The 17,262-nt window shown below is 42.6% G+C and overlaps 1 protein-coding gene across 1 annotated transcript in view; it reads right to left on the reverse strand.

Annotated features, from left to right (window-relative positions):
* The window catches only part of LOC110530977 (epidermal growth factor receptor), an 89,094-nt gene that overhangs the window by 28,087 nt on the left and 43,745 nt on the right, over positions 1-17,262 (reverse strand). The window contains exons 6-19 of the mRNA XM_036986163.1: positions 16,377-16,495; positions 14,655-14,796; positions 10,471-10,587; positions 10,005-10,131; positions 9,807-9,880; positions 9,637-9,724; positions 9,306-9,505; positions 8,304-8,436; positions 6,819-6,909; positions 5,005-5,162; positions 1,829-1,867; positions 1,545-1,689; positions 1,311-1,433; positions 872-970 (exon numbers count right to left, since the gene is read on the reverse strand). Of these exons, the coding sequence (XP_036842058.1) occupies positions 872-970; positions 1,311-1,433; positions 1,545-1,689; positions 1,829-1,867; positions 5,005-5,162; positions 6,819-6,909; positions 8,304-8,436; positions 9,306-9,505; positions 9,637-9,724; positions 9,807-9,880; positions 10,005-10,131; positions 10,471-10,587; positions 14,655-14,796; positions 16,377-16,495 (1,655 nt within the window). The remainder of the gene's footprint in view (positions 1-871; positions 971-1,310; positions 1,434-1,544; positions 1,690-1,828; positions 1,868-5,004; positions 5,163-6,818; positions 6,910-8,303; positions 8,437-9,305; positions 9,506-9,636; positions 9,725-9,806; positions 9,881-10,004; positions 10,132-10,470; positions 10,588-14,654; positions 14,797-16,376; positions 16,496-17,262) is intronic.

Below are 17,262 nucleotides of genomic sequence, written 5' to 3' on the forward strand. Positions count from 1 at the left end.
AACGACACTGGTCAGAAAAATACGTCAACTTAGTGAATACTTTTAAGAGAGCTCTTGACCTCATTACAAGAGGACAAGAGCAACATCACTGTGAAACCTCAGCTGTCCATCACTCCATGAAGTCGGACTGAATTTTCATGACTGTCAGACCGGGGTTCAAATAGCATTTTAAATCTCTCAAATACTTGAGCCTGCCTGGAGTGCCAGGTGGTTGGAGTTTGTGCTTTTGGGACTATTCTATTGGTTCAACAATGCCAGGAAATCTAAATCAAGCCCAGCTAAAGTATTTGAAAGATTTCCAATACTATTTCAACCCAGGTCTGGACTGTGTTTTTTAACTGCGGTTACTGGAAGAGATTCTAAATTCATTTCCAGAACACCTTAACCTTGAATTAGTATCCTCCTCCCACGCCCAACCCTGGACCAAAGCTTCTCAATGAGTTAATCCCATTTCCTACGCCCCCATCGAGGTCCCGGACTAGAAACCTGACTCCATTTTCAAGCTAAATGTTGTCATTATTTCAGCTTCTACCTAAATGGAAGAGCATGTGCTTGGAATTAGACTATTAGAGGAAACGTGACACCTAAATTGGCCAGTAACATGCAATAATACTGAGTGTATTATGCAGCTAAATTAGGTCAAAATACTAATGTCAAAACATATTTTTTTGAAAGTGCATGGTATGGATGACCATCAATGACTGACTGATACCAGAGTGTGCCTAACAGCACTAACTTAGACTGTATAATACCATACAGATTCTACTGCGAATTAGATATAAACTCTTTATATTTGGAGGATAACAGATTCTAACTCCCATGAACCATGAACAAACATCTTTGAGGAAAGTGACAGAGTGATATGACTCACGTCCAAGATCTCCTTGTTGGCTTTAGGTGATGTGGCCTCTCTTAAAACCTTGATGGCCACAGAGATCTTCACATCCTCTCCTTCAGGGACCCACAGACCCTGGATAGGGCAGACCGTAGGGTTATTTAACATGATAACAGGATACATCTGTGTCAGTGTGTGTACTCTGATCATTTCTTTCAATCTTTTGTCATTAGTAGAATGTGGGAATGGTAAAATAACTAATAGGGAGACAGGAGGGTGAGTGTGGATTGATGCATGATGTGGTGCATTAAATATCTGGCTGTTGTTGTAAAAACAGATGTAGATGTATGTAAAAGTGTTGGTTTATATTCAGTCTGAACATACATTCCCATAAACTCCTTACATACAGTACCACAGTACCATGAAACTGGAGTTTCCAGAATTAAATCTAGATACTGTGAGCATTTGTATTTACCTTGTAGACAGTGCCAAAGGCCCCTGATCCCAAAACTTTGATCTTCTTAAACTCGGTCTCCTTCAGGATACGGAGCAGAGCCTGGTTGGGCGCCTCCCCACTGGGGGTCAGCGGTTCAACTAACTGTAGATGCATATAAGGATGGTTTACTTTGTTCACATTGATGCACTAAGGTGATTGAATTCCAGCCCTAGAAAGCCCTTGAGGCTCAGCAGTTCAGTTTCTGCCTCTCACCTCTCTCTCCTGGAGGAGTCTTCGCAGGGTCCTCTTCTTCTTGATGTGGCGTCGTCGTAGCAACACGAAGACGGACAGGCCCATGATGAGAAAGGCCAGCATCCCGCCCACCACACCAGCTGCAATCACTGACAGGCCAGAGTTACTGAAAGGGGAACAGATGGTAACCAATCAATGTGGGGAAAATACTTACACAAATAATCAAATGTTCATTAGCTTAGTGTTTAAGTTTATGTTGAATTTGAACAGTATGTTACTATTCATGATTGGAGTCACTTGCTTACCCTTTAGACTGACAGCCTTTCAGACCAGGACCAGTACATCTGTAAACATATTAGCACATATATTTAATCTTTTATTGTTTTTTCTATTCAAATCAAATCAAATTTTATTAGTCACATGCGCCGAATACAACAGTGAAATGCTTACTTACGAACCCCTAACCAACAATGCAGTTTAAAGAAAATACAGATAAGAATAAGAAATAAAAGTAACAAGTCATTAAAGAGCAGCAGTAAAATAACAATAGCGAGACTATATACAGGCAGGAACCGGTACAGAGTCAATGTGAGGGGGCACCAGTTAGTTGAGGCAGTATGTACATGTAGGTAAAGTTATTAAAGTGACTATGCATAGATGACAACAGAGTAACAGTGGTGTGGAGGGGGGGGGGGCAATGCAAATAGTCTGGGTAGCCATTTGACTAGATGTTCAAGAGTCTTATGGCTTGGGGGTAGAATCTGTTTAGAAGCCTCTTGGACCTAGACTTGGCGCCGGTACCGCATTGACCATTTTTAGGGCCTTTCGCTGACACCGCCTGGTATAGAGGTCCTAGACGGCAGGAAGCTTGGCCCCAGTGATGTACTGGGCCATTCGCACTATCCTCTGTAGTGCCTTGCGGTCGGAGGCCAAACAGTTGCCATACCAGGCAGTGATGCAACCAGTCAGGATGCTCTCGGTGGTGCAGCTGTAAAACCTTTTGAGGATCTGAGAACCTATGCCAAATCTTTTCAGTCTCCTGAGGGGGAATAGGTTTTGTTGTGCCCTCTTCATGACTGTCTTGGTGTGCTTGGCCCATGTTAGTTTGTTGGTGATGTGGACTCCAAGGAACTTTAAGCTCTCAACCTGCTCCCCTGCAGCCCCGTCGATGAGATTGGCGGCGTGCTCAGTCCTCTTTTTCCTGTAGTCCACAATCATCTCCTTTGTCTTGATCATGTTGACGGAGAGATTGTTGTCCTGGCACCACACGGCCAGATCTCTGACCTCCTCCCTATAGGCTGTCTTGTCGTTGTCGGTGATCAGGCTTACCACTGCTGTCATCTGCAAACTTGTTGTTGCCAGGGTCCTTAGCTTAGTGATGAGCTTAGAGAGCACTATGATGTTGAACGCTGAGCTGTAGTCAATGAATAGCATTCTCACATAGGTGTTCTTTTTGTCCAGGTGGGAGTGTGCAGTGTGGAGTGCAATAGAGATTGCATCATTGGGGCAAATTGGAGTGGGTCTAGGGTTTATGGGATGATGGTGTTGTGAGCCATGACCAGCCTTTCAAAGCACTTCATGGATACAGACGTGAGTGCTATGGGTCGGTAGTCATTTAGGCAGGTTACCTTAGTGTTCTTGGGCACAGGCACTATGGTGGTCTGCTTAAAACATGTTGGTATTACAGACTCGGACAGGGAGATGTTGAAAATGTCAGTGAAGACACTTTCCAGTTGGCCTGCGCATGCTCGCAGTACACGTCCTGGTAATCCGTCTGGCCCTGCGGCCTTGTGAATGTTGACCTGTTTAAAGGTCTTTAAAGGGCTTGCAAAGAGCGTGATCACACTGTCTTCCAGAACAGCTGGTGCTCTTATGCATGTTTCAGTGTTACTTGCCTCGAAGAGAGCATAGAAGTAGTTTAGCTCATCTGGTAGGTTTGTGTCACTGGGCAGATCTCGGCTGTGCTTCCCTTTGTAGTCTTTAATGGTTTGCCAGCCCTGCCATATCTGACGAGCGTCAGAGCCGGTGTAGTACGATTTGAATCTTGGTCCTGTATTGACACGCTGCCTGTTTGATGGTTCGTCGGAGGGCATAGCGGGATTTGTTATAAGCTTCCGGGTTAGAGTCCCGCTCCTTGAAAGCGGCAGCTCTAGCCTTTAGGTCAGTGCAGATGCTGCCTGTTATCCATTAATTTTGGTTGGGGTATGTACGTACAGGTCACTGTGGGGACGAGGTCATGCACTTATTGATGAAGCCAATGACTGATGTGGTGTACTCCACAATGCCATTGGAGGAATCCCGGAACATATTCCAGTCTGTGCCAGCAAAACAGTCCTGTAGCTTAGCATCTGCTCCATCTCCATCTTTTTTTCATCTGACCACTTTTTTATTGATCTAGTCACTGGTGCTTTCTGCTTTAATTTTTGCTTTTAAGCAGGAATCATGAGGATATAATTATGGTCATATTTGCCAAATGGAGGGCGAAGCAGAGCTTTTTATGCGTCTCTGTGTGTGGAGTAAAGGTGGTCCAGGGGTTTTTTCCCTCTGGTTGCACATTTAACATGCTGATAGAAATTTGGTGAACAGTAATTATGTTTCCCTGCATTAAAGTCCCCTGCTACTAGGAGCGCCACCTCTGGGTGAGTGTTTTCTTGTTTGCTTATGGCGGAATACAGCTAATTCAATTCTGTCTTAGTGCCAGCCTCAGTCTGTGGTGGTATGTAAATAGCTACGAAGAATACAGATAAACTCTCTCAGTAGGTAGTGTGGTCTACAGCTTATCATGAGATACTCTACCAAAGGCGAGCAATAGCTCGAGACCTCCTTAGATATCGTGCACCAACTGTTATTTACATAAATACATAGTCCGCCGCCCCTTGTCTTACCAGACGCTGCTGTTCTATTCTGCCGATACAGCGTATAACCAGCCAGCTGAATGTTGATATTGTCGCTGTTCAGCCATGACTCCGTGAAGCATTAGATGTTACAGCAGCTTGATGTTACAGTAGTTTAATCTTCTGCGTATCTCGTTGATTTTATTCTCCAAGGATTGCACATTTGCTAGCAGAATGGAGGGAAGTGGGGGTTTATTCGATCGCCTATGAATTTTCAGAAGGCAGCCTGCCCTTTGGCCCCTCTTTCTCTGCCTCCTCTTCACGCAGATCACGGGGATCGGGGCCTTTTCCCGAGGAAGCATTATATCCTTCATGTCGAGCTCATCAGAGTATTGAAAGGAAAAAAATAATTCTGCTAGTTCGTGGTGAGTAATCGCAGTCCTGATGTCTAGAAGTTATTTTTGGTCATAAGAGACGGTAGCGGCAACATTATATACAAAATAAGTAAACAAATTAGTTACAAACAACGCAAATAAAAAAACAATCGGCTGGGGGCACGTAAAACGTCTGCCTTCTTCTCCGGCGCCATTTGTGTATTTGTGAATTATTCATGTATTTATGCGGTTGTGACAGATGCCCTTACTTACCCCTCGGTACAGTTCTGGTGGCACAGCTGGCACACCTTCATCTTATCTGCGTATTTCCAGATGAAGGTGTTCTTGCCCCCAGCCACCCCTCTAGGGCACCACGGGACACAGTTCTCTCCATCTTTGAAGTTGGCACACCGGGTACACTGCTCATGACCCTGAAAGAGAGGAGGATAGCAAGACAATGTATTACATACACATCTAAAGAAACATTCTAAGGAAACAGTCCTACTGTGCTGAGATGTAGAATCATTAACAGACACAAGCAGTGTACCCAGTGTACCAACTTCAAAGATGGCGACAACTGTGTCCCGGGGTGCTCACATGCTAATATGTTTACAGATGTACTGATCCTGGTCTGAAAGGCTGTCAGTCTAAAGGCTAAGCAAATGACTATGCAATAGAATGCCAGAGAAATACATTGTGCCTATTGTTCTGGGACATAGCATGGAGAGAGACACATACTGCTACATATTATATTATAGGGGGAGAGACATCCCACTGGACAAAAACTGGTTGAATCAACATTGTTTCCACCTCAGTTCAACAACAAAATGTTGTGTGATGATGTTGAATCAACGTGGAAAACTGATTGGATTTGCAAAAAGTCATCAACGCAAGGGAATAAAAAAAACGAATTCCAATGACATGTTGACATTTTTTGTTCATGTTGAATTCCTGTTAGTTAACAACTCAACCAAATGTAAATCAAAACTAGATGTTGAAAATACATCTGTGCCCAGTGGGATACTTCTTCATAGTATATTATAGTGACACATACTACTACATAGTACACTACAGTTCAGAAGTTTGGGCTCACTTAGAAATGGCCTCAACTGGCAGCTTCATTAAATAGTACCCACAAAACACCAGTCTCAACGTCAACAGTGACTCCAGGATGCTGGCCTTCTAGGCAGAGTTCCTCTGTCCAGTGTGTATTATTTTGCCAATCTTAATATGTTCTTTTTATTAGTCTGAGATATGGCTTTTTCTTTGCAACTCTGCCTAGAAGTCCAGTCTTCCGGACTCGCCTCTTCCCAGTTGACGTTGACACTGGTGTTTTGCGGGTACTATTTAATGAAGCTGCCAGTTAAGGACTTGTGAGTTGTCTGTTTCTCAAACTAGACACTCTAATGTACTTGTCCTCTTGCTCAGTTGTGCACCAGGGCCTCCCACTCCTCTTTTTATTCTGGTTAGAGACAGTTTGCGCTGTTCTGTGAAGGGAGTAGTACACAGCGCTGTATGAGATCTTCAGTTTCTTGGCAATTTCTCGCATGAAATAGCCTTCATTTCTCAGAACGAGAATAGACTGACGAGTTTCAGACAAAAGTACTTCGTTTCTGGCTATTTTGAGCCTGTAATCAAACCCACAAATGCTGATGCTCCAGACACTCAACTAGTCTAAAGAAGGCCAGTTTTATTGCTTCTTTAATTAGCACAACCGTTTTCAGCTGTGCTAACATAATTACAAAAGGGTTTTCTAATGAACAATTAGCCTTTTAAAATGATAAACTTGGATTAGCTAACACAACATGCCATTGGATCACAGGAGTGATGGTTGCTGATAATGGGCCTCTGTACGCCTATGTAGATATTCCATAAAAAATCTTCAGTTTCCAGCTACAATAGTCATTTACAACATTAACAATGTCTACACTGTATTTCTGATCAGTTTGATGTTATTTTAATGGACAAAAAATGTGCTTTTCTTTCAAAAACAAGGACATTTCTTTGTGACCCCAAACCTTTGAACGGTAGTGTATATTATATTACAGAGACTGCACTGACGTAGCATATATAAGAGACACACATACTGGTCCAGAGCAGGTCTGGGTTCCGTTGAGGAGCTGACACTCAAGGTGACACTCCACACACGTCTTATTCACTTCAGTCTCCCGTGGCTCCCTGCAACAATTAGGACACATGTTAGCATGAAGCATATTTCCACTAGTCTGGTCCCATATCGGTTTGTGCCATCTTGCCAACTCCTCTAGTCATTGTCCCATAGGAGTTGGTAAGATAGGGACCAGGCTATATTTCTATTGGTTGAACATTTAATTTCAGATAGTTGCATTTGCAGTGAAATACTTGATCCCGTTCCTCATAGCAGTAGTTAAATTGTATGCAAGGTTGATGCTCAATGTTTGACAGAGGAGAGGACTCCCAAAGTTAAACAGCTATGAGTTAAGTGATTCCATTCCAGCTGAGAGAACTTTCTTCACGTGAATTTAGTTCATTACCAAAAGTGAACAATTCTACTGTAAGTACTGTCTTACTACCTTCCTTAGATATACTCCATCTGTTTTTACTGTTAAATTCCATGTAATATCGTTTCATGCAACATCGTTTCTTGCAAAATACACGTTTTTCTTTGCCAAGTATACAACAAGTTACTTTCACTCTTCCTCCCTGCTTCAGCTACAGAATCAGGTTACAATGTCTCCTCTCTCACCCCTCCAGTAGGTTACAATGGCTCCTCTCTCACCCCTCCAGTAGGTTACAATGGCTCCTTATCTCACCCCTCCAGTATGTTACAATGGCTCCTCTCTCACCCCTCCAGTAGGTTACAATGGCTCCTCTCTCACCCCTCCAGTAGGTTACAATGGCTCCTCTCTCACCCCTCCAGTAGGTTACAATGGCTCCTTATCTCACCCCTCCAGTAGGTTACAATGGCTCCTCTCTCACCCCTCCAGTAGGTTACAATGGCTCCTCTCTCACCCCTCCAGTAGGTTACAATGGCTCCTCTCTCACCCCTCCAGTAGGTTACAATGGCTCCTCTCTCACCCCTCCAGTAGGTTACAATGGCTCCTCTCTCACCCCTCCAGTAGGTTACAATGGCTCCTCTCTCACCCCTCCAGTAGGTTACAATGGCTCCTCTCTCACCCCTCCAGTAGGTTACAATGGCTCCTCTCTCACCCCTCCAGTAGGTTACAATGGCTCCTTATCTCACCCCTCCAGTAGGTTACAATGGCTCCTTATCTCACCCCTCCAGTAGGTTACAATGGTTCCTTATCTCACCCCTCCAGTAGGTTACAATGGTTCCTCTCTCACCCCTCCAGTAGGTTGCAATGGCTCCTCTCTCACCCCTCCAGTAGGTTACAATGGCTCCTTATCTCACCCCTCCAGTAGGTTACAATGGCTCCTTATCTCACCCCTCCAGTAGGTTACAATGGCTCCTTATCTCACCCCTCCAGTAGGTTACAATGGCTCCTTATCTCACCCCTCCAGTAGGTTACAATGGCTCCTTATCTCACCACTCCAGTAGGTTACAATGGGGAACAGATAGGGGCTCCTCTCACCCCTCCAGTAGGTTGCAGGAGTCGACACAGCTTCCTGCTCGGCTGTAGTCCTGACAGGCGAAACACATGGTGGGTCCAGGACCCCAGCAGCCATCTCTGGTACACATCCTGTCACACGTGCTGTTCTGCATCCCTGCAAACACACATACAGACGCATACTATAGATAGGCCCAAAACATTGTGAAAGACTCCAGTCACCCAAGCCTTAACTGTTCTCTTCTACCGCACGTCAAGGTCCAAAAGGCTCCTTAACAGCTTCTACCCCCAAGCCATAAAACTGCTGAACAATTAATTAAATGGCCACCTGGACTATTTACATTGACCCCTCCACTCGCTCCTTTGATTTTACACTGCTGCTACTCGCTGTTTATTATCTACGGTATGCATAGTCACTTTACCTCTACCTACCTCGACTAACCTTTACCCCAGCACATTGACTCGGTACCGGTACCCCCTGTATATAGCCTCGGTATTGTTATTTTATTGTGCTACTTTTATTTTTTTTATTACTTTATTTGATTTAGTAAATATTTTCTTAACTCTATTTCTTGAACTGCATTGTTGGTGAAGGGCTTGTATAAGTAAGCATTTCACCTGTTGTATTCGGAGCATTTGACAAATAACATTTGATATCAATACAAAATAAGTTTGAACCCTTTTCTCTTTTCACACAACCCTGCACAAGCAACAGGCTAGCGTTAATTTCCTTTCTCCCACAATAACACTCCATCATCATTGCATTCTGTATCTATCACAGTTTTATTACCACAACAATAGAGGGTAAATATTATCTCGGAGCCACTCATATCCCAGTGTAACCATTAGTTTAGTAAGACCCGAACATGTTATCGCTAATTTGTCATGGGCTTGAGCTGATATTATGGTGTTGACTCCTGGTGTTTGTTGTGTATCTCCTGTTTGTTAGTGTTCCCTTTTTTTCTGTTATGTGACCACAAAAATCTATTAAAATGTTAATCATAAAAAAATGACTGAATGATTTACCGCAGTCGGCTGCGTCGGCGTTGTTCTCCAGCCGGGCGGTCTGAGTGTTGGACTTGAACAACTGCTTCCAGTGGTGATTCTTGGTGTAGCAGAGGTTGGGGTTTTTTGCAATGACCACGTCTCCGTCACTGATCTCCTTCAGGTTACGCAGCCCCAGGTGGGTGATGGTTAACTGGGTTATGGCCAAGCTCAACAGAACACTGAGAACAGAGAGAGGGAGAGAGAGAGGAGTTAAAGGGATATTGAATGAGTCACATCAACTCATTCACAGTCAGTGGCACCCTGTAGTAGAGGCTGAGGTTTAGAGAGAGACCAGGAACAGTGATCTTACCGCTTGGTCCGTCCACGGATGATCTCCAGGTTCTCAAATGGACTGAGGGACGTCATGTTCTCAGGCCAGTTCTGAATCAGCAAGTACCCTGGAAGATGAATAGATGTTTTTGTAATAATCGTGAAAAGTGCATTTTTGTCTGATTTGAACTGCCATGGCTCTATTCTTACCGGTAATTTCTCTAACTGTCTTGAAAACTTCTAGCTTGGCCGGATCCATCTTAGGTGCTTTGGTGAACGTGTCCCTGTGAATAGCAATAACAACTGTGATATGCATCTGTCATATTTGTGAATTTCACAATACAAAGGTTAGAAATGATCTATGATGTTTCTACAATTTCAAAAGACCTTAATGCGCTCACTACTTACCCATGGATAGATGTGTAGATAATAGCAATGTTCCCATTGATTTTGGTACAGTTTTTAAATGTGTCAATGTTGGTGGCATTAATTGACAGAATATTGGAAAGTGTTCCCATTCCAAGTCCATTGCAAACTGTGAAAATTAGTAACATATTAATAAAAACAAACGTGGCTACTAATTTCTTGCCACACAGAAAAGTTAGTTTGAGAAATCAAAAGCCCCCAAAAACAGAAGACTAGTGCAGTACATCAGGTTAAAATATATTTTTATTCAATAAGTAAAATTCAAAAATCAGAAAATCCTATATTGGAAATAAAATGGTATTGAACACAACCCTGCAGTGCATCTTTGGGGAATAACACTGGGGTGAACTTGACATGTTATAGAGAGGCACATTCATGCAGTATCATCGTGAATGCCATAATCCCTGCCATCAGAATATATAGTAGGAGCTGTAGCAGTATTAACCACCTTTGGGGCACAGTCCATCACACTTCTTGCACTTCCTGACCCCTCCCTCGTCCACCTCGTATGTGTCACCACTGCATGTCCGAACGCACGCTCCATGGTCCGTCACCACATAGTTATCTGAGGAGGAAAAAATAAATAAAAAATTATTCAAAGGAATAAAACTATGAAAATATATAATAAACCTATATAATGCAATACTGCAGGACAGTATTTTAGGCATGCCAGAGGTTGAGTGCTGATTCTAACAGAAAGTGGAGGCTGCTGCATTAGCACACCCTAAAACTACAACATTTTCTTTCCTCGCTTATGCAGTTTATGATTAAACTCAGTCTGACACAGACTGACTGACACGAACACCAGGCTAGAGGGACCATGTGGCCCCTTGTTCAAAATACCAGATCTGAACATTTCACATCACTGAGACTAATACAGTACCAGTCAAAAGTTTAGACACACCTACTCATTCAAGGGTTTTCTTTATTTTTACTATTTTCTACATTGTAGAATAAAAGTGAACAATTCAAAACTATGAAGTTAGTGTTAAACAAATGAAAATATATTTTAGTTTTTAGATTCTTAAAAGTAGCCACCCATTGCCTTGATGACAGCTTTGCACACTCTTGGCATTCTCTCAGCCAGCTTCATTTGGACTGCTTTTCCAACAGTCTTGAAGGAGTTCCCACATATGCTGAGCACATGTTGGCTGCTTTTCCTGACAGTGTCACCAGCAAAGCACCCCCACACCATCACACCTCCTACTCCATGCCTCACACATGGAACCACACATGCGGAAATCATCCGTTCACCTACTCTGCGTCTCACAAAGACACGGCGGTTGGAAACAAAAATCTCTAATTTGGACTCATCAGACCAAAGGACAGATTTCCACCAGTCTAATGTCCATTGCTCGTGTTTCTTGGCCCAAGCAAGTCTCTTTTTCTTATTGCTGTCCTTTAGTAGTGGTTTCTTTGCAGCAATTTGACCATGAAGGCCTGATTAACGCAGTCTCCTCTGAACAGTTGATGTTGAGATGTCTGTTACTTGAACTTTGTGAAACATTTATTTGGCCTGCAATTTCTGAGGCTGGTAACTCTAATGAATTCTGGGTCTTCCTTTCCTGTGGGGTTCTCATGAGAGCCAGTTTCATCATAGCGCTTAATGGGTTTTGCCAGTGGTGTAAAGTACTTCAATAAAAATACTTTAAAGTACTACTTTAGTAGTTTTTTGGGGGGTCTGTACTATTTATATTTTGACTACTTTTACTTCACTACATTCCTAAAGAAAATTATGTACTTTTTACTCCATACATTTTCCCTGACACCCAAAATTACTTGTTACATTTCGAATGCTTAGCAGGACAGAAAATGGTCCAATTGCCACACTTATCAAGAGAACATCCCTGGTCATCCCTACTGCCTCTGATCTGGCGGACTCACTAAACACAAATGCTTTGTTTTTAAATTATGTCTGAGTGTTGGAGTGTGACCCTGGCTATTCATTCATTCAAGGATTTTTTTAAATTCTTACTTTTACTTTTTATACTTAGTTGAAGTCGTAAGTTTACATTCACCTTAGCCAAATACATTTGAACTCAGTTTTTCACAATTCCTGACATTTAATCCTAGTAAGAATTCCCTGTCTTAGGTCAGTTAGGATCACCACTTTATTTTAAGAATGTGAAATGTCAGAATAATGGTTGAGAGAATGATTTATTTCAGCTTTTATTTATTTTATCACATTCCCAGTGGGTCAGAAGTTTACCATACACTCAATTAGCATTTGGTAGCATTGCCTTTAAAATTGTTTAACTTAGGTCAAACGTTTCAGGTTGCCTTCCACAAGTTTCCCACAATAAGTTGGGTGAATTTTGGCCCATTCCTCCTGACAGAGCTGGGGTAACTGTCAGGTTTGTAGGCCTCCTTGCTCGCACACACTTTTTCAGAAGCCATTTTTCTACAACTTTGGAAGTATGCTTGGGGTCATTGTCCATTTGGAAGACCCATTTGTGACCAAGCTTTAACTTCCTGACTGATGTCTTGAGATGTTGCTTCAATATATCCACATAATTTTCCTTCCTCATGATGCCAAACAGTTCTATTTTTGTTTCATCAGACCAAAAGTACGATCTTTGTCCCCATTTGCAGTTGCAAACTGTAGTCTGGCCTTTTTATGGCGGTTTTGGAGCAGTGGCTTCTTCCTTGCTTAGCGTCCTTTCAGGTTATGTCGATATAGGACTCGTTTTACTGTGGATATAGATAATTTTGTACCTGTTTCCTCCAGCATCTTCACAAGGTCCTTTGCTGTTGTTCTGGGATTGATTTGCACTTTTCGCACCAAAGTATGTTCATCTCTAGGAGACAGAACGCGTCTCCTTCCTGAGCGGTATGATGGCTGCGTGGTCCCATGGTGTTTATACTTACGTACTATTGTTTGTACAGATGAACGTGGTACCGTCAGGCATTTGGAAATTGCTCCCAATGATGAACCAGACTTGTGGAGGTCTACAACTTTTTTTCCTGATGTTTTTGCTGATTTCTTTTGATGTTCCCATGATGAAATACATCCACAGGTACACCTCCAATTGATTCAAATGATGTCAATTAGCCTATCAGAAGCTGCTAAAGCCATGACATAATTTTCTGTAATTTTCCAAGCTGTTTAAAGGCAGTCAGCTTAGTGTATGTAAACTTCGGACCCACTGGAATTGTGATACAGTGAATGATACATGAAATAATCTGTCTGTAAACAATTGTTGGAAAAATGACTTGTGTCATGCACAAAGTAGATGTCCTAACCAACTTGCCAAAACTATAGTTTGTTAACAAGAAATTTGTGGAGTGGTTGAAAAACAAGTTTTAATGACTCCAACCTAAGTGTATGTAAACTACCCAAGTAAAATAAGTATATTTTAGCAATTACTTTTACTTTTGATACTTAAGTATATTTAAAACCAAATACTTTTAGACTTTTACTCAAGTAGTATTTTACTGGGTGACTTTCACTTGAGTCATTTTCTATGCAGATATCTTTACATGTACTCACGTATGAGATTTGAGTACTTTTTCCACCACTGTTTTTTTGCAACTGCACTTGAAGAAACGTTCAAAGTTCTAGAAATTTTCCAGATTGACTGACCTTCATTTCTTAAAGTAATGATGGACTGTCATTTTTCTTTGCTTACTTGAGCTGTTCTTGTCATAATAAGGACTTGTACCAAATAGGGCTATCTTCTGTATTCCACCCATACCTTGTCACACCACAACTGATTGGCTCAAATGCATTAAGAAGGAAAGAGATTCCACAAACGTTTAAATAAGGCACACCTGTTCATTGAAATGGATTCATGAAGCTGATTGAGAGAATGCCAAGAGTGTGCAAAGCTGTCATCAAGGCAAAGGGTAGATACTTTGAAGAATCGCAAATATAAATTATATATTTTGATTTGTTTAACACTGTTTTGGTTACTACATGATTCCAAATGTGTTATTTCATAGTTTTGATGTCATCACTATTATTCTATAATGTAGAAAATAGTAAAAAAGAAAGAATAACCCTTGTGTCCAAACTTTTGACTGGTACTGTATGTGTTGTCTGTAGACCTGGTTGAAGCCCCCTCTGTGTACAGTTTATAAACCAGGGCTTCCCAGTCCTGGTCCTGGAGGGCCAAAACACGTCTGGTTTTTGTTTCTACCTGGTAGTTAATTGCACTAATTGAGTAACTCAAGTTGAAGACATACCGGGGTACTGCAGGCTGCCATTAGTAACTAAATGATGATCTGTATAACTTATTTTGTGTGTAATTGTAAAGCTCAAGGAGACACATCTGGTGTATTAGAAGCAGTTATTGGTACCATGATTGTCTTCTAATATTTTATTTATTTACACGAAGATTGCCAATTTTCCATTCACTATAATGGGGATCCTGTTTTCTGCTAACAATGCCTGCTGTACCACAGTCAGCTTTGAACTTCTGTGGCTTCAATGAGACGGGGGAGTCGTTCTCCCCTGGTCCCAGGTCTGAATTAGTCCGTGATTAGGAGAGGATGAAAACCAGAAGTGTTTCGGCCCTCCAGTACCAGGATGGGGCAGCCATGTTCTAAACAATCCTTATATAATTTATCCTATACTGCAGCCTCATAGAGGAGGTAATGGGGGGACACGGAGGGCTATGGGGGTTTTCTTACGAGGACAAGTCTTGACGCAGGTGGCCCCAAAGTTGTACTTCCCGTCTGGGTTGTTGACCAATTGGTGAAGGTTGCGGTCGTAGAGCAGGAGGCGGGGACACGAGTCTTTACACATCCCATCATCCTGAAAGTCACGGCAGGCCTACGACATCAGAGAGGGTTGTGTTTATTAGGCACCAAACGGAAGAAAACAGACTGACACCGGGAGGGACAACCTGAACTTGTCCAATAGGAAATGCTTGTTTTCACTTTCCATTGCAAAATGTTTTAAATGGCCTAATCACAGTGCTTGACTTGGACAATAGGTTTGGGTACTCATTTTGGGTGCCGGTACTGTTTATATTTAGGTGCAGGAGCTCCGCAATACTTTTGAGCTAATATTCTACGAAGAGGAACAGGAGCTCAAACAGTAGAACATTTGAGGTGCCGGTACTCAGCTCCTGTGAGCTCCTACCCAAGTCAAGTACTGCCTAATCATCAATTCAACCCAGCCAACCCAGAAAGCACTAGGACCATATAACAGAGCCATATATACTCAGATGATAACACTGCATTTCTATTTCATGCCTTAGGTTAGCCAGAGAGGAATAGGTGACTGGCTTAGCTTCTCAAGGCACTGTCAAAAAGCAGCGTTTAGCCAGTGGTCACTGGATGCAAGAGCAACACAATTTGGTTTCAATCATAAAGTGGATAGAAAACACTGTTACGGGTCGGTGTATGGTTGGTCGTGAGCCAGTAAGTCACAAGGGAGCCTCATAAGAGAGAAATAATTATGTGTGAAATGCAATGTGGGTCTGTTTCCTCAAACCCTTGACTCTTGAGTGACGACACTGTTATTGGGTTAAGAAATAACTTGAAATAATACATAATAGCTTGTGAGAGATGCAAGTGTCCTCCCTTATGGAGCCACTCATGGCCTCTCTCCCTATAACCTCTGACCCCAGTAATATGTGAAGGTGGCTTCAGTCTCTCTCTTCCTGGTAAAATCACATGACATGGTGAGGTAATAATCCTGACCCCAGTACAGTGTGTGAAGTTGGTGTTTCTGTCAGTCTCTCACCAGACAGTCCTGGTCCAGTACAGTGTGTGAAGTTGGTGTTTCTGTCAGTCTCTCACCAGACAGTCTGGGTCCAGTGGAGTGTGTGAAGTTGGTGTTTCTGTCAGTCTCTCAACAGATAGTCTGGGTCCAGTAGAGTGTGAAGTTGGTGTTTCTGTCAGTCTCTCAACAGACAGTCTGGGTCCAGTACAGTGTGAAGGTGGGTTACGGTTAGGGTCTCTCACCAGACAGTCTGGGTCCAGTAGAGTGTAAAGGTGGGTTATGGTTAGGGTCTCTCACCAGACAGTCTGGGTCCAGTACAGTGTGAAGGTGGGTTATGGTTAGGGTCTCTCACCAGACAGTCTGGGTCCAGTACCGTGTGTGAAGTTGGTGTTTCTGTCAGTCTCTCACCAGACAGTCTGGGTCCAGTACAGTGTGAAGGTGGGTTATGGTTAGGGTCTCTCACCAGACAGTCTGGGTCCAGTACAGTGTGAAGGTGGGTTATGGTTAGGGTCTCTCACCAGACAGTCTGGGTCCAGTACAGTGTAAAGGTGGGTTATGGTTAGGGTCTCTCACCAGACAGTCTGGGTCCAGTACAGTGTGAAGGTGGGTTATGGTTAGGGTCTCTCACCAGACAGTCTGGGTCCAGTACAGTGTGAAGGTGGGTTATGGTTAAGGTCTCTCACCAGACAGTCTGTAGGTCTGGGTCCAGTGCAGCCTGCAGCACAGTGTTCGTTGCAGCAGTCGATGGGGGACGGACCCTTACACCTCTTAGAGCACTGCTGGGCACAGTTCAGCTTTGTCACTATAAAGGGATTAGAAATGCCAAATCATATTTTATTTGTCACATGCTTGGTAAACAACAGGTGTAGACTAACAGTGAAATGCTGAGTTACTGCCCTTCCAAACAATGCAAAGAGAAAGAAAATAGAAAAATAATAGAAAAGTAAAACACATAATAATTCTGTAAAAATAATAATAAATACACAATGAGAAATTATAACTTTGCTATAAACACGAGGTACCAGTCCCGAGTCCTTGTGCCGGAGTAAGAGGTAATTGAGATAAATATGTACATATACAGTAACTAGGAATTAAGTAACTAGGCAACAGGATAGATAATAAACAGTAGCAGAAGCATTTGTTATTGGTCAAAAGATTTCTGGTTTGAATCCCCGAGCCAACTAGGTAAAAAGTCTGTCAATGTGCCCTTGAGCAAGGGATTTAACCCTAATTGCTCCTGTAAGTCACTCTGGATAAGAGCGCCTGCTAAACAACTCAAATGTAAAATAGTCTGGGTAGATATTTAGTTAATTATTTAACTAAACTATTTTGGGGTTAGAAGCTGTTGGTTCCTTAGTTCGTGCATCGGTACTGCTAGCCGTGCGGTAGCTGAGAGAACAGTCTATGACTTGAGTGGCTGGAATCTTTGAACATTTTTCTGGCCTTCCTCTGACACCGCCTGGTATAGAGGTCCTGGATGGCAGGGAGCTCAGCCCCAGTGATGTAATGGACCGTATGCACTACCCTCTGTAGCACCTTGCAGTTGTGTATGGTTTAAACTTGAAAGAC

This window comes from Oncorhynchus mykiss, chromosome 8, assembly GCF_013265735.2.
Source record: "Oncorhynchus mykiss isolate Arlee chromosome 8, USDA_OmykA_1.1, whole genome shotgun sequence".
NCBI lineage: Eukaryota > Metazoa > Chordata > Actinopteri > Salmoniformes > Salmonidae > Oncorhynchus > Oncorhynchus mykiss.